The 18,234-nt window shown below is 40.0% G+C and overlaps 1 protein-coding gene across 2 annotated transcripts in view; it reads right to left on the bottom strand.

Annotated features, from left to right (window-relative positions):
- Nucleotides 1-4,362: 4,362 nt before the first annotated feature.
- The window catches only part of MAP7D2 (MAP7 domain containing 2), a 139,207-nt gene continuing 125,335 nt past the window's right edge, over nucleotides 4,363-18,234 (bottom strand). For both annotated transcript variants that reach the window (XM_090062508.1, XM_090062518.1), the window contains 7 exons: nucleotides 17,026-17,230; nucleotides 16,407-16,511; nucleotides 15,343-15,396; nucleotides 13,417-13,495; nucleotides 11,493-11,679; nucleotides 9,159-9,438; nucleotides 4,363-6,045 (listed from right to left, as the gene is read on the bottom strand). In XM_090062508.1, the coding sequence (XP_089918634.1) occupies nucleotides 9,189-9,438; nucleotides 11,493-11,679; nucleotides 13,417-13,495; nucleotides 15,343-15,396; nucleotides 16,407-16,511; nucleotides 17,026-17,230 (880 nt within the window). In that variant the 3' untranslated portion in view covers nucleotides 4,363-6,045; nucleotides 9,159-9,188. The remainder of the gene's footprint in view (nucleotides 6,046-9,158; nucleotides 9,439-11,492; nucleotides 11,680-13,416; nucleotides 13,496-15,342; nucleotides 15,397-16,406; nucleotides 16,512-17,025; nucleotides 17,231-18,234) is intronic.

Here is an 18,234-nt window from a genome sequence, read left to right as displayed (position 1 = left end):
TAATTCAGTACTTCCCTCTTAACAGAAAAAGCAAAAAAGAGGGCAAAAGAGGAGTCAGAAAAAAAAGAAACCGGTAGCTCAGATATTAGTTATTTCTATAAAAAACAAACACTTTCCTTCTCTGTGTCCCCAGCTCTACAGTGTTCCCCTACAATAAGTATTTTCCCAGCAAACTAAATATAACTAGCAATATGAGCAATAACAGCATCTATTTTTCCAACAATGAGCACTTATAAAGACAACACTCATCTAAAGGTTGGTCATTAATTATTGTGGGAATAATAATGCAGGAATATTACTACTAACAGTATGAAAATAGTTTAATAAAATTATTTTAAGATTTTTTTGTAACTGCACTTTCTTCTAGAAGTGTCTGAGTAATTTAACATCAGGATTTTTTAATATTAACAAAATGTAATCAGTTACAAAATCATTTAATGTTTTCCAGCTTTTGATATACTGCCCAATATTCTCAATTTTTTCCTTTTCTGGTATCAACTTAACATCTAAATAAATGTTTTTCCAACTATTTAAGTTGGTCTAATAAAAGATATCAGATTCACCCAAAGAATCTTGTCTGCCTATGTCCTTAGCTCAACATGGCTACAACCTACACCCCTGTAACATACCATTTATAAACTTCAAGGAATCTAGTTTTATTATACGTATAAAAATGGAGCTGCGGCTCATAGTTTGTTTGAAAGGAACAGAAATACTATGAAGACCACAATATCATCTTAAAATCCTACCAATACTTAGGCAAAAAAGGAAGCATCTTCTAATTACTGTATTTCATCAGTAACTTCAGTTGCATACAAATTAAATGGGAAAACCAACAGCGAGCACCAATGCAATTGTTTTAACATATGAACAGTGGTCCAAAAAAACTGAGAACATTAGAACCTGGATTTTTTTTCATATCAGGTTGGCTTGCAAACTCCTTACTTTGCAGTGGGCTGGCAAATTAAGAATAAGAGGCTCATAAGATTGCCTGGCTTTTACCTGAAAAAGTGTCATTTCTTCACTCAGCTAGAGAGTATCAGTGGTCCCACACAGCTATTTGCTGGAGCTGTATATGCCCCCAGCTAGTTTGCAAACCCTTATCCTTCACAGGAGCCTAGGAACCTAACCCCATGAAGAATCCAGATTCTACTGGAAAATTGCAAATGGAGAAGTCTTCTTTGAAAGTGTGTTGCCACTTAAGAGTTTGATGCCTTCTATGTCAGCACCACTTCTGCACATAAAATACCAGAAGGAAAGGTGTTTAGGAATTGATGGTACAACTACTATTTACAAAACTTCCTCACGAGGAAGTAGGGAAGCAGGGGGGGAAAAAAAAAAAAATAGATGCAGCTCAGTGCATGGAGCTGCCTTGTTACACCTCTGACATTAAGCATAAATTTCTTAAGAATCTGACCACAGGATGAACTGATAAAGATACACTTCATTCACCAACAAGTGCTTCTTTGCAACCTCACCCTCCCCATTATTTTTAATACAACCTGGTTTAACTAACAAGAAATCTATTGTGGATTAAAGTTATTAAAAATATATTATTGGGAGCTGAACACATTAATCAAAAAAGCAGAATGCCATTTCATGTTATTGCATAACTGAAGCCACAGAAAACAAAACTCTTCTTATCTTCTGCCCTGTCCAGCCAAATGCTCACCTCACTAATCACAGTCTGGCTTTAATAGGACTGGAAAAAGTGGACACATCCTTGTGGAGGTAGCAGAGGGAAGATCTCAACAAGGAGCATCTAGTGTGGCACTTCTGCCTGCCCTTGAGGACAGTGCTACTTTTGGCTGCTCCTGAACATGTGAAAACAGAATGCCTCTTTCTCAGTCCCCTTATCTTGCCCAGTGGAAGTTTAAAAAGGTGTGTCATGGTAAATATGCCCGTTTCAAACTCTGTTCTGCCCACCCTATCACTGGCTCCTATGTGGAAATGTTGGTGAGAGAAGGGTGCTGCTAGTTTTCACTAATGAGGGAAGGTAGCTGTTGTGGGCTGCCAATTTCAGATCCATTCTCAATCATAGAAAAGTAAGGCTGGAAGGGACCTCAGGAGTTCATCTAGTTCGACCCCCTGCTCAAGGCAAAATCATTATCTCTAAACCATCTAATCCAATTGCTTGTCTAGCCCTCTCTCAAAAACTTACACAGATGGAGATATCACAACCTAGTGTAACCTGTTTGAATGCTTAACTATAGTTAGAAAGAGCTTCCTAATATCCAACCTAAATTTCCTTTGTTGAGATTTAGGACAATTACTTTTTGTCTTGATTCCTGCAGCAATAGAGAAAATTCAGTTGTCATCCTCTTTAACCACTCTTCATATAGTTGAAGATTTATCATCCTTCCCTCATTCTTCTCTACTCCAGACTAAATGACCTGTTTTCCCAACCCTTCCTTTTACGTCAACTTTTCTAAACCTCTAATCATTTTTGCTGCTTTCTGCTGGACACTTTCCAATTTGACTGTCTGTTCTGAGCCTGTCCCCTGAGACTTTGATCTATATTCAGCTGGCTTATTCTATAACCCTAGGTGCTTTTCCACCTGACTGTATTCCAACGAATTCATTCCCAATTTTCATTTAGTGGTTCGATCTTTGGCAATGCTGAGAGCTAGGCTGACTTTCACTTTGGAGGTGTGAAAGAGATTTTCCCATGGCAAAATTGGCAGGCTGCCATATGGGTTTTCTTCCCTTCAGTTTCTTTACTTACAATTGGCACAATTTTGAAAGACTACAATGAATTTGGTGGGACTACAAAGGGTCAGAGGGAGGTTCTGTAACCCAATAGGCTGCTTGGACTTTGGCCCAGAGCATGGCACTGTATGGGAAGGGGAAATCCCGCTCCAGGTGCTTCTACTACATAACCAAGAGGTCTGTTAAGTAGCCAGGCTTGAGATGACTTTAACTTTAGCTAATATGGATAACAATAGCAAGAAAAATGTGGAGCACAAATGTTAGTACCAAACAGCAACCTGATGATGTAGCCAGGTATCTGATGGTCTTGCCCTACCCGTGCTCTAATCTGTGCTGCCAGTTTCACTGTTGCTTGTGCTAGCTAAATTAAAACCAACACAGATATACCTACCAGTGCTACAGTTGCACCTCCTGATGGCAGAACAGACATACTGTATCTTATGTAGATTTTTCAGCCCCTTCCTCTCAGCTTTCTTTCCTCCACTCAGCAAATGAGAATTGGGCAGGACTCTAGGCTTCCTAACAGGGTCCCTGGCAGATTGAAGGAAGTAGAGCAGACATAGCGTTCCCACCCTCATTATGTTATGTGTTTGCAATTTAAAAAGAAAAAGACACGAAACCTTCAAGAAAGACCACTCGATCTGGGCAGGTCTTCAGAGGGAACTGAGGGAGGGAAATGGTGAGAGACAACCATTATTTTTTTGCCTATTAATGAAATCCTACAGGATACATATTGTTACGTACAAGGTTGAGGATATTTCATTGCACTGTATTATATTTCATATTTCATTGCATTATGTATTATTGGCCCATATTATGTTAAAAATTTTCTGCAGTTTCATCATACCAATTCACTTTTGACTTTCAGCAGAAATAACAACAGAGTCCTATTTTAGTGGTTCTCCAAGACTCCTGTTCTGTTGACGTTTTGTAAGAAAAATCAGCTTGTGGACCATTTCCTTATTTTCCCCACCCCTGCTCTTTCTCCCCACAAAACTTGACTTCCAAATAATGGCTTAATTCTACAGATATATACACAGGACTTGAAAGATAACTTATCAGATAAATTTAAAAGCCCCAGAATTCCTGTCTTAGTCAAATAAAATTCACTGCTCAAATGAATATGAGATGAATGTTATCATGAATGGCAGGTGTAATACACTCTAAAATGCATCAGACTTGCTCATTTTGCATTTTTAATAGAAATTAGTTTTCTTTTTTTTTAAACAAAACATTTGCAAATAACTCTTCTCTAACAGTTGAAGAGAACAGTGTTAGTGATTCTGTTACTCAAACTGGTCTCTTTCCTAAAAGAGTGTGTTTAGCCTAATGAGCAGTTCAACGTTTGTGTTGAATGTTGCTTTGTAATATGGATACGTTCACAGGTCAAGTACCTGAGAGAACACTATTTTCTAAAGGCTATTTGCTTTTCTTATAGCCTTTCTTACTAGTCTAGCATTCATCTATTTACCACATAGCCTTTATGAAGCAAATCAAAACAACAGTAAGAAAACAAATGTAAAACTCAAAATATTTGGAGAAACTAAGGGCTCATCATGTCATTCACCATGACATCTTTCTGAGAAAAAACACAGACATTTTTTTAATCCAAATTTTTGCCAGGATTATTAGAAAAAAATGCTAGGAAACAAGTCAGACTCGAATCAAAATGTATTTCACTTTTATACATGCTATACATGTCATGCAAGTGAAGAATTCTACCAGTTATACAATGACACCATATAAATCTCAGGTGACATCTGTCAAACACAATATATCACAGTAAAACAAACATGATTAGTTTGTCTTTTTTTTCTTTATTCTTTAGGAAACATATGTAGGACTAGTTTGGAAGACACAGTACCATGCTACAGCTTACTGCACAGTCAACAGAAAGATATTTTGCTGAAATACATCAACATAAATAGAACTGTACTGTTGTAGGCATGTTTTCTTTATATACTTGCACACAATTTCATTGGCTACTTTAATTTTTTTAAACAGTTGCTGGCTTTAAAAAGCACAAAACAGGGCTACAATTGAGACCAAGCTACACAGTAAACTTCCCTATATATATATATGTATATATATATATATATATATCAAAAAAAGTTTCCACTTTTTTGTAGTTTCCAAAAAGTGGGTTTTTTTTAAAGGAATTGGACAGAAAAGTCCTTCCAAGCAGCACAGAATCTAGCATAAAAGTTACCATAGTTCACTAAAAAAAAAAACCCTAACCAAAATACATGGTATGGCACGTAATATCTATATATCTTACGTTCTCAAGATGAATTTCCCCATATTGATGTTTGCTGAGTATTAAGAATGCTAATAGTGTTAAACAGGTGAGAAAATTGTGCAAGTGCCCCACAGCCTTGCACTTTTTGTAGTTATATCTGTATATTGTTTTACTGATATTATACTTTTTGTTGAGTATAGGAAAACAAAAGAGTTATCCACATAAATAAAGTCTACTGGTATTAATAATTTATCAGTCTCTCTAAATTTTATCTGATCCCCACAATGTTCTTGCTTGGAACTACTGCTATGTAATGCATATTAAGGAGACTGAAACAGGCATCTTGCCTATGTTATTACCAGGGTTATCTGACACCTAAATGATACAGTCACTTAAAGACTTTAAGTCTTTAACCAACCAATGATTTACAAGTGGCTAAAAGAACCCAAATAGACAAAACAGTCATGTATAATGCATATTAGCATGGAGTAATTCTAATACTCCACAGTCAGTAAGAAGGCTCCTTTAATTCCAGCAGTTGCATATTTTTTCATGCCTCGTCAGTTATAGTTTGGAAATTATACACCTGCAAAAAAGTTGCCATGAATTCTTCAAGTTTTTATCTTTTTGTTAATAAAAAAAAGAAAAAAGAAGATAGGCATGGAGCTAAAGTCTAATACATTATTGAATATTAACACACTGGGTAAACCTCAAATATATGTACAAGAAAAAAGATATCCAAGTAATTCTATGATAGATAAAACTTAAAAGAAGAATGATTTTCAAATAAAATGCACAGGGTAAAATCACAGTGAAGTATTCAGATGAATTTTGACTTAAAAAAAAGTGCTTTATTAGCAGCTAAAGCTCAAATTCTAAAGCACAATGAATCTTCCCTGAAACCATTCTATGGATTCCTGGTTTCTATCAAGAGTGGCCAGTTATCCAACATACCACATGGGAAGACAGTTATATTCAGCTCTGATTATTTGGAATCCAGTGTTCAAGGACTGCAGAAGCTTTTTCATATGACAAGCTCATATTTAACTGCCAGCAGCATCACAGGGATGTATGTTCTCCACAAATACTACCTCTGTCTGTTAATAAAAAAGAAAAACATAGTTTGATGCAATTAAATGGCTCCACTTTTGCTAACTTAAGAGTATTCTCCTGTAATAAAATTAGTGGCAACATAGTACTTTAAGACTGTCATTATTATTCTATAGAAAATTTCCTTTTACTTAGTTTGTAGGTTTTCCAGGGAAATGACTGTTACCAGGCTCTACAATGCTGTGTATATTTACAGCAGCAAGAAATAATAAACAGCAACAATAATCACCAGTTTCCACTTCATTATACATAACTAGATTCACTTTTATTTTCTCTATGCTATTATAATAAAATAGGGTATAAATAAGAACTGTGGCTAATAGGAAAGTATATATAATAATTTAATGACAAGAAAACATTCCTGTATTTTTATTATATTTTTTTATTCTGGGATAGATACAAGTTCTTCTTTTGACTATTCTTAAGTTAACTACATGTTTTCAAGTACCTCAGTGAAACTAATATGGGTATTAGCACCAATTTCAGAAGAATCTTATATATGTTATTAAATAGCAACTACTTTCTGTGTAATTAACAAATGAAGACACAGTTCCTCAAGGAACTTAAATCAGTAGTCCTAAATTCTCCCTTAAGGCTCAGCCTCAATCAGTGCCAGTTATGACCACGTGGCATTTTTTTTCCATTTGTAGCAACTGCCTTGCTTTTGCTTACCCTGGCAAAGAACCAGCTAGTAGATGAGGAAGGTCATTACCTGCAGTTCTTAATATGAAGAATGTGGGGTCAATAACATTTTATTCTGGCCTCAGTTCATTTTTCCAACAGCTAAAAAACTCCCTCCTTACTCATGATGTCCCTGACACCCACATGTCTTCCTGGGCCCTCATCTAGTCCCCTGTGTTCCTCATCCACAATGGCAAGGAAAAATACATATACAACAGGAAGTCACATAAAAAAGTGCAAAGTCAAGATTTAGAAGAACTATAACAAAGGAACAGTTAGCTAGTCTCCCAGTGCAAAGTAGGGGGACCAAAATGAAAGGCAAGAAGAAAGTTGGAAGAGAGTAAAGCTGTGTAAAGTATTAGAAATTAACTAAAAGGACTTTGATTTTTGACATGGGAGTCTAATGGGTTGTGTTTAACACTAAGAAAATGCTTATTTCCAAGAGATTCAACACCTAGGTCAGAGGTGGGCAATTATTTCAGCTGGAGGACTGCTTAACGAGGTTTGGTGAGTGCGCAGCCCTGCCCCTTAACAGTTGCCCTGCCCCCTGGTTGCCATCTTGGGACCTTAAGTTCTGCCCCTAACCCCTGACCTTTGCCACTGGAAGTCCCTCCCCTTCCTCCCCAGAAAAAACTCCTTTTGGTAGGGGGGTGGCCATCTCAAAACCAGAAAAAAACCAAATCATACACTAGAAATCAAACACCTGCTATAACATATTTTAAATTTTATTATAAAAATATTTTTGTCATGATTTGTGTTTGCGTTGCGTGTATAGAGGTGATTATATAGTAACTCAAAATCAAGTCTTAGTCTTGTATATTGTGAGGAGGTGTGGTTGGGGGGTGTGTATGAGGGGGTATGCCGGGGGGTGTACAGTGGAGTGTATGGGACTCCATGTGTGTATACGGTGGAGTGTGAGGGGGTAAATGGGGGGGGTTGCAATGGGGTGTGGCTCTGTCTATGTTGGGGACAATAGTGTATGTCGGGGGGTTATGGGGCAGGGTGTAGGTGTGTGGTGTTTGTGGGGTGTGAGGAAGGATGTGTGTGTGGGGAGCCCCCACACTCCTCCCATGGCACACAGCCCCCATAGGCGGCAGCAGCAGGAGCAGCTGCAGCGGGTGGGGGCACAAGCGTCTGGTGCAGGCGCTGCCACCTGGCGTTGTGTGGCTCTGGCCAGCACTGCACATTGTGGTAAGGAGTGCAGCCCAGCCAGGCTGCTTCTATTGCTGGGGCTCCCTGCTGCACATGTGCAGTTTCCACACTCAGGCACCACTGAAAGGAAGCTCCACACACTGGAGCCAGCTGCCGTTGCTGCCCCGTCACACAGGTCCCAAGACTCCACCAGAGGGGAGCCCCGGCCCCTGCTTCCCCGTGGAGTTCCAGGACCTGTACAACAGGAGGTGGCAAAGGCAGCTGGCTCCAGTACATAGAGCTTACCTCCAATAGTGCATAAGTGTGGAAGCTGCATATGCGTGGCAGGAGCCCTGGTGACAGAGGTGGCCTGGCCAGGCTGTGCTCCTCACTGCAATGTGCAGCACTGGCTGGAGCTCTGCACCGCTGGGTGACAGCACCAGTGCCAGGCATGAGCACCCTGAGCATCCCCACCTGCTGCTGCTGTCGCTGCCTGCGGGGGCTGCGAACTACAGGGGGAGTGAATGGCTGGTCCCCACACCCTGCCCACCCAAGCTCCAGCCCCACACACTTGCCCAAATGCAGCTCCCTCCCAACCCCTGCCACTTCCCTACCTGCTGTCCGGAGCAAGGGGGGTGCTGGGAAAGTTGAGCAGGCCCCCTGCAGCTGCAGCAGTGGCAGCTGCAGCCCCAGCCCCACCCAGAAGCTACATCCTGGCCAGACCAGACCAGACCCTTCTGCCCACAAGGGTGGGAGTGAGGCGCAATAGGGTATGTTGGCCGGGGTGGTGGGGGGGAGGTGTATACATGGGCACCTCACTCCCACCCTCCTAGGAGGAAGGGTTGTATGGGGTACAGTTAGTTGATGAGTACCGTGGGCCACTGGCCCATATTTTGTACCTAGATAATTAGCTAGTGCTCCAAAGGTTCACTTTATCATGAAAGAGACAGTGCAGGAAAGTTCAGAAAAGGGGCAACCAAGTTGCTTAAGTTTTGACTGAGGAATTTTACACTAGGAGATGTCACATAGAGTAGGATTCTACCATTGTACATCAGGAGTATTCTGGGAGTTTATAATTTATACTGAGGTATACTATTCAGCGCAAGATAGAACAAACAGACAGCAAATTTTCCCACTATGCTTTTTTTTCTTTTTGTTCCCAGTTAAACAGAATCAGAAAGCCTAATGCTTAATATTATGCTGCTCACAGGACTGGATTCTCCTTTGACTTTGTGCTATTTATTCCCAATAACTTATCATATTTTCAAAGTTGGTAACAATGCTTTACCTTTATCTGTTCCACAGGGTAGCAAGGCTGTCAACAAATGGAGTTAAGGGTGCTTTCCTGTCCTGGACTGTTAAATCCATCAATCAAGTTCTTGTTACAGTCATCTATGCTAATAGTTTCACTGGACATCTTGGAGTAAGTGGCCTGGCCAGTGAAATCCAAGAGATCTTCAAGAGCCTTGGCATTACTTGTTCCATTCTGGTCCATAGAAACACTGGGCATCAGTTCATTCATGGGGGAATATTCTGGGATAGATATAAGTTCTTCTTTTGAAACTGGACTGTGTGAAAGACAAGGTGGGGAAAAATTAACAGAAGTCTTGTAAAATTTACTTTAAAAAACCAAACAAACAAAACAAAAAAACCCAAACACACTCAAGTGTAAAGGTGTAGCCTGACAGTCCTGAAGAGCTATATTATCTGTTCTCAGACCAGCTGCATCATGCTCAACCCCACACACAGAATGACAGCACCTTATACAGGAAAGAAAGTTATTCTTTCTCCTTGATCTTGAGGGTGGCTGTTTGTTGTAGATATCTGTACTCTAGGAACTGGACTAACATAAATAATTCATATTAGTCTACCCAACACCAACAGGCTTGATCAAATTGATCACTCGGAGATTAAAGCTCAGCATGCCACTACTGGAGCCACTGAGTTCCTTGTATTTACTGTTTGAATGTTTTTTCACAGAATACACATGTGTACCCAAAGAGATTTGTACACGTCTGATATTATGAGTAGCAAGCAAAGTCACATTGGTGTCAGTATGTGATGTTTATAGGGTATCAAGTCAGGCTTGAGGATAAGCCTAGGAAGGATCATGCTTAAATTCTATTAATTATACGCAAAACAGATTTTAATGATGTATTTGATGCAATACCAACCATGTGGTATTTCAAAAACTAACTTTACAGAACCAGTTACCAAAGCAAATGCAGAGTATCTGCTGCTGAGACAGTGCTCTGCTGTTTTTAGTGCATTTGCCCCAACTTAAATTAGCAAAGCATCTGGCACCACATGTCATCATACTGTAGCAGCATATAACAGATGCATTTTGGCTTTTATTGACAATTCTTCAGGGGCACAAGTGGATGTTACAGTCCTACAAAGAATGAAAATATGACTGATTTATACTATTAATGGGAAATGAACATGACGTATTCACACTTACTATAATGTGTGTCTGTGTGCTTATGTGTGTGCATGTGTCTGTGTGTGTGCATATTACACACACACACACACACACACACACCTTCTGTAGTCCAAACATTAGACTATAAAAATTTCTACAATTTTATTTTTCATTTTTCTTAACAATTATGAGTTTAAGGAGACAACGATTAAAAAGCTATAATAAACATGACATTTTTTTAAAATACAAAATAAGAAATTTTGCAGTTTGCTTCCCATAGCAAGCAACCTTGCAGCTTCAATTCTCTTGCTGCATGCAAGCTTATCACTAAAATCCTATAATACTAAGAAATCTGATGTTATTTACTTGTTGCCACATACTTGTGCTGAATGCTTAAAAAAAGAAAAAAAAAGATTATTGAGAACGTAAATGTTTTAATCTATTCCATAGCATTATTCATAGGGGACTGTGGTGTGCACGCCATTGTTTTACAGTTAGTATAAATCACAAACTGATGACACTTAAAGCAATATCTATAATACTCATTTGACAGCAATATGTGGTCAGAACTCTGAAGACTATTCGGAGGACCTAGATGTATCTGTGAGCACTTGCAAGTCTGGACAGTGAGAAGGCTTCATTTATCTTTGTAAAATGAAATGAAGTTGTGCTTTATCCTTCAGTTTGAAACTGCACTTGCTTCTTGACAGCAACTACCTGGGCATTTTTACACATGTAGGAGGCGCAGCACCGGGCACTTCGAAAAGCAACCGGTGCTACATGGCTTACAGTTGTGTAAGTGGCAAAGTGTGTGTCAGTGCACAGAAAATGGCAGTGGCACACTTTTGAACTAACACACATAGAAGATGCACATTTCGCTGCTTATACAACTGCAACCAATGCAGCACTGTGCATGTCAGCTTGCGTGAGGAACAGACTCAATTAATCAAGTCTGCTCTGACGCACTGGATCTCTGGCGCATCCAGACACAAAAATGTATGTGTATAAATGCCTCCTGTTACTAATGGGAATACATGCCAAACAGTTACACAGGGGTTCAAAAACAGAGATAGAGAGGTTGCAGAAAAGTAGATTAACAAGTGAATCTGCAGATGTTTGGAGGGGTTGCAGATTTGGAGGGATTTGTTGTTGTTGCTGTTTAAAGTTGTTTAAAACTTGTGTGATCTATATGCTGTGTACCTCACATCCATAGACTGAACCTCATCTGTTGAATCATCCATGCTGTTAGATTTCCCATCAATGGCATCCAGGTGAATAAGCCCTGGGACTGACTTAAGTCCATTAGCAAATACATCTTGAGGAAGTGTTTCAGTAGCAGCACCTTCTAAGCTTTTACTTTCCTGGCAGGTTTTCAGTCCATTGATCTCTACAAAAGAATCTCATTAGAAAAATGTGACAGTTGCAAGATTTTTAGATAAAAATCACAAAATGCTTTGAGTCATAGAAATCAAAGATGGAAGTAACCTGGCATGGTATCTTTTCAATCTACCTGCTGCTACAGAATTGTCCTCTACAATGTATTTTAATTTTTAAAAGAAAATTAATACATTACTCCTTTACAACATGCACTGAGCAGCCCCAGGGGGTGAAGTTAGAAACAAATTATACTTCACCATTTGCATTTACCATTTATACTCCAGAACTCTGAAAGAGCCGCACAAATACCTTGCAGCAACCTACAAGAAAAGGCTCCACTGATTGCACACTCTTGGTTGTTACCTACCATCTCATGCTTGAACCAATAAGAAGGATATCTGAACAATTACAGCCTAGACGTGAAAAGAACCAGACCCTGAGAGAAACAGTCCCAAACTTACCCACCACCCCCTCTTCTCATCCCCCTGTTCTGCTCCTGGGCTTCAAACAATTCCCTGATCTTGCCCAACTCATCAGCACTAGAAAAACTCCCTCCTGATCACGGGGCACCTAATGGGACCCAGCCCTGCCTTAACAATAAATGCAAGACTTGCAAACTTATCTCTACTGCCACAACAATCAACACTCTCCACAACAAAAACATCAGAATCCACAGACGATACACGTTTATCCCAGAAGGTATATCTCATCCAGGTCACTAATGCCTCATGGAAACTATGTAGGTAAAAGCAGTCAAAAACTATGCACTAGAATAAATGATCACTGAAAAAAGAAAAAGGACAGAGACACTGGATCACAGATAGGAGAACATTTTCCACAGAAAAAAAATCACTCTGACCTCACAATTCTTCTGCTCAAAAGAACTCTAAGACACACTTTTGAAAATTGTGCCTGGGAACAAAAAATCATTAAACTATTGGATGCTAAAAAATCAGGGATTTAACAGAGATGACTTCATGGTCCATAGCTGAAATTTACTAATCTCTGCACTTCGCAAGTGTTAATGGACCCCCCCTGAAGAATCTTGTTCTTCCATTGTCAAGATTTACTGCATCTCTTGTCTTGTCTTCTCTTATACCCTCTTTTTATTTACATGTGGAATTTTACACAAGCTTTTGTTCCATCTGCTACTTAGGTCTGCTGTGTCTGCTTCTCAGAGACTTAAGGGAAAGTACTGTGATACCCAAAAGCTTATTTACATTTATTCCAACCAGGCAGTCGGTCCAATAAAAGATGTTACCCACAAGAACTCTGGCCTCTTTAATATTTCCTACGCCACAACAGCAATAACATCACCTCAACAGTACTTCACCATTTGCAAGTTTTTAAATTTATCAGTACTTAAAATATAGATACTGTTCTCATCAAAACAAATTCAATGGAAGAGATAATATCTGAAAAGTACTAAGAAAGCCTGCCTAGCTTGGCTGGGAAGGAGGAATTTTGAACACGCAGAAATATGCAGACTAGAATAACTTATATAAAAGCCAATTTCAGACAAAATATAGAACAGGACTTTGTCATTAGAACAGTGGTCTCAGGCTTCTACCTAAATGGCAAGCCAAAGGCAATGCTCCAGGTTCTTATTCTTAATATTTTAATATATAAATATATTAGTTTCTTTTCTGGATAAAAATGGAGCACATTACAGCATTCTACTTGAGGTTATGAATTTTTGTAAAGCATCAGCTATGAAAATGGGTTGCAGCAACTCAGTGATTCTCACCTGTTTGACTGAGAACAAGGGTTTTCAGTTGCTTTTCCACATTCAGCATTGATGGTGTCTCCAGTTTTGGCTCTTCTTTCTATAAGCCAATAACATATTAACTGCATTAGGTGAAATGCTGTAATGTTCAGGGAATCAAATGCAACCAAAACATCATCATTTAAAAAAAACTACCAGTAAATGTACACAACTATTTTAGAAAGGTTTTACTCAATTCTATACAAGCATAAGGAACAGCAAAAGCTAGAGAACCCAAGATTTCATCTTTATACTGCATCTATCCTGGCAATATTCCCTAAGCCAGTGTTGTCCAACTAGTGGCCAGTGGGCCCCATGCAGCCCCTGAGGAGCTCGTGCATGGCTCCTGCCAGAATCTCTAGGCTCCCCTTTCTCTCCTTTGATTGCTGTTTCCTGCCTTCGTGAAGGAGCTGAGGGTAAGCCAGGCCCAGGAACTGGGGAAGAAGGGAAGAGGGGAAATCGCGTTCACACATCTGCACAGCACAGCAGTGGAGGGGCGTGCCATTTGGGCGTACAGTACAGCAGTGGGTGGGGGCACACCAGATACAGCATGCAGCCCTTGCTGGTACACCCCCCAGGGCATGTGGCCCCTTGGGACTTAGAAGTTAGACAGCCCTGCCCTATTCTGTCAGATCGGGTATATCAAAAGGACACTGGACCTTGTGAAGAGCCCACTACCCCCTTGGGAAGAAGAGGCACAGGGTAAGTAATGGAGACAAAAAGAGAAGAGCAGAAGCTCAACGGGTGGGGTAACAGCCTGGTTTAAAGAGAATGCCAGGAAGAGGTCCAAAACTCATTGAAACAGATGGGGAATGCAGTATCCAGAGTGGGAGGGTACACTTTAATAAGCACAACTGTAAGAGTCTCTTAAGGAAAGAGGCAGACAGTTTTCCCAAACTGAATCTTAATACAAGTAAAAAACCAGGCACTATAGCTCTGTTGTTATTCCTACTCTTCCCCACAGAATTAACAGAGGGGCACAAAGAGATCAATGTGTTGACTGTCATCTTCAGTGGAAGAAGTACAGAGCACTAGCAAGCTTAATGGCAGCAGTATGCCACACTACCACCAGAGTGGCTCTGCCCATTTATGCCATTCACCACTTCCACAGCCTATGACAGCACCACCAGCCATAAAGTCAGAGTATTACCACAACTACAGTCACCTTTTCATTTTACAATTTCTCTGAAGCATGAGGGCCAGATCTTATGCCACCCTGGCAGCATCTAAATATCTATATGCGAACTCTGTCCTCCCTGCTTGATTTTCTGAAAAACCATTTAATTGTCTACTTCTAGCTTTAAGACCAAGTCACAGAGGACATGTCTCACTCTGCTGGCAGGATACTAGGTAGCCACAGTGTGCCCAGAAGCATCCTTGCCAGGCAGCCACAGTGTGCCCAGAAGCATCCTTGCCAGGCACACTGCAAAAGCGGCATGTCCCATATGCTCCTGCGTGCACACCTGAACCTTGAAAACATGGTGGTCAGGTCAACCTGGGAGTAACCCCTCTACAGTGCTCTCTAGACCTTGCTCTCTGGCATGCACAAGAGCTGGAGGGGAGCCCAGACAGACTCACTGGTTTAGTTCCAGGTTTAGAGTGAGGGGTACTAGGTAGCCACAGTGTGCCCAGAAGCATCCTTGCCAGGCACACTGCAAAAGCAGGTGTAGATGTACCCAAACAACAGCAAAGGAATGAAGGGGAAGAGGAGAGCCCACCCAGCTCATGCATCAATATTTTCCCAGGGAGTAGAGTAGTGTAGCCTTGGGATGCACTTAGAGACTTAGATGCCAAAAACAGTGAAATAAGATTTGGCCTTAAGATAAAAGCATCTCATGCAAAGCATTTACCCTACATGGAACTATCCTACAATCTTTTTTTTGTTTACTAGGATAGAAAGAGAGATACCTTTGCTTCTGGTGTGTCACTCTTTCTTGTTCTTTTCATTATTTCATCAATTCTCTAAAAATCAACATAAATCAAATCATAGGGTTAGGAGACAGTCATGCTATTTAACTGGAATGGAAGGCTTAAGAGATTAGTAATGAGGAGCAGAAAGGAAGAAAGACTGATTTCCCCTAATGTCATGACCTCTTCTCTGTCTGTACTGGAAAAAAGAATAGAGATGAGGAGACTACAGAAAAAGGAGGAGGAAAGAGGAACAAGGAGCTATCTTTGACTTCACAATTCCAGCAACCTGAATTTCTCTCATTGTGAAGATTAATAGACGAGTAATAAAACCAGTATTTGTGATTATGAGATGTGATCTGTTATGCCCAGCTCCCAAAGGAGAAGCTTGTTTCCAAACATTAACTGAACACTAAGTGCTCAAATCTCAGATTGTTTCTTCATCAGAGCACAAACTGAATACAATATTTTCTTGCATATAACCTGCACAATACCCCACAACCATCCCCAGCACCTAGGGTATCTAATGGGGAAACATCATTTCTACCACTAAAAACATACCATTGGTATACACCTAAGACTGCTTTTCTCCGGCAGATATCATACAATTTTTTTCTACAGAGTAAAAATCCACTTCCTCGACTAAAATACCACACTGAGCAAGCTTCAGAACAACAAAAAAAACAACAAAAAACTACTATTGTTGTTGAGTGTTAACCATTACTTTGCTTGTAAGGCTTATCCCTTTCTTTTCCTCCTTATCCATTTTGTCTACCTAAATTGCAAGCATTTTGGGGGTAAAGACCACCTGGTCTTGGTTGTATAATGCCTGGAACAACAGAATGCTATTCTTAATTGACCACTATGTGATACCATAGTAAATATGATTAAATAAAAATAATTATCAAGTCTGCAACAGCTTACAGATTAGCAAAGTATAAAGAAAATTAAACTGGAATTTTGTTTTCTTTGTTTTTGTTTTTTTAGTATATTAGGGCTAGCTTATGGATACCCTCATTTAAACTACAGGTATTAATACTTTAAAAATGGAAGTAAACACCTACCTTCTTTCTCTCCAGTCTTTCTTGCTCAATCTGCTGCATGATTTGTTCCCTTTCCAGACGTAGGTGTTCAGCTGCCTCTCGAGCTTTGGCTTCTGCTTCTTCTCTCTAATCAAAATGTTTAAGTCATAAGAGAATTGTTTATTTTAGGCAGACAAGCAGATTTTATAAAATATTTTGAGACCTCCCCAATATATACTGCTGGCAGAATATGGCAATATATACTGTTGCCAGACTATATCAGAACTTTTCCACCCAGCTCTACACAGATCCCATTCTAAAAGGCAGCCACTGAGGGCATCCCTGAGACAGCATTTTCCAGACTGCAGTTTATCTTTACTGCAATGAATCACTGTTTTCCATTTAACCTAAGAAATAATAGGCTTTATTCAATTTATAAACTACTCTTTATTAATTGTTCCATACTTGTGTTTTTTTAAACATTTAATAAATAAGGTTGAGATTAATTTAAAAAAATGAAGTACACATTGCTCCCAGTGCTTCGACCAGTTGTTGGTTCCTGGCACTTTTGAAAAATCAGGCCCACTGCCTTTAGGGAAATTGTACTTTAGATATCTGCCTCCTTAACACCTGCCCTTGACAGACGTATCATATTCTGTACCTGTTTCTCAAGCTTGGCTTGCATCTCTTTTTCCTGCTTTTCCTTCAGCATGGATTCCTCCTCAGCTTTCTTCCTAGCTTCCTCTTCTGCCTTTCTCCTGGTCTCTTCCTCTTCACGTTTTCTTTCCTCTTCCTTCTTACGAGCTTCTTCCTCTAGACGAATTCTTTCCTCTTCTGCCTTTCTTTGCTGCTCCTCTCTCTCAAGCCTTCAAAAATAGCAGTGCATTTAGAAGTGAAGCACCTGCTGCACCTTGTTTAACAAGGATTATGCTGTATTGACAGTAGAGTAATTGGTCTGGCACCAAATAACATATGTTTTATGGAAAGTGGAGGCACTGGCCACAACTTTTTAATTAGGGATACAACCAACTTCTAAGATTTATTTCTATCTTGTATTTCACAGAAACAGCACTCCCTTTTGAACAGTGACATAACCAACATTAATTAGAACAAAATTTTCTTGTTTTCTTCAAAAGTAACTTATGCAGAATTTAAAAATGTTCCAACTTTGAATAGTTACAAATAACGACAATTCCACTGTGCCTTACTGACTGTTTTAATTGACCCAGGGAAGCAACTATTTGTATGTAGTCAAATCCCCACCAAGGGAAGGATACCAATCAGGCCACAGTGGCATAGACAAAAATAAGGGAGACAACAGGTCTTGGGGGTGCAAGGCAGGGGCCCACCTTGCTCCACACTGGAATAAGCCCAGAGCCATGATGGATAATAAGTAGCTCGGCTGGGGGGGAGGGGAGGAAGGGTGCCAGGAGGAGGCTGCAGGGCACCAGCATGGGGGCAGAGGTGGCAAGCAACTACTGAAGCTCTGACTTCATCCCAGACCATAGGTAAGGGCCAGAATAGAAGCTGCAGCAGCCACCCCCCAACATCCCCTATGGCTTGTACTCAAATCCAAGATGAGGAGCTTTTTTCTCCCTGTTGAATATGGGGAGGGGAACTTCATCTTAGAGTTGAGTATATCCCTTCAATGGATCAGGTTAAATGCCTAGCATGTGACAGAGTGTGAGATAAGCATAGTATTATTAACTTCTTTAGTGTTAAAGTTAGCCAAGTTGTGGCCTGCCATTGAGATCTTATCCCCACCTGTCTTTACTTGCATGTGATCAATTCAGGAAAGCATGTTTCCTAAAACAATAGTACAGACCACTAAGGATCAAGAAAGCAGAGACCATGTATTCATTAGCTCCCC

Source organism: Crocodylus siamensis, chromosome 1 (genome assembly GCF_052110815.1).
Source record: "Crocodylus siamensis isolate JL-2025a chromosome 1, ASM5211081v1, whole genome shotgun sequence".
Classification (NCBI taxonomy): Eukaryota; Metazoa; Chordata; order Crocodylia; family Crocodylidae; genus Crocodylus; species Crocodylus siamensis.
The sequence above is the reverse complement of the archived record's forward strand: the minus strand, read 5'-3'. Positions and strand labels throughout refer to the sequence as shown.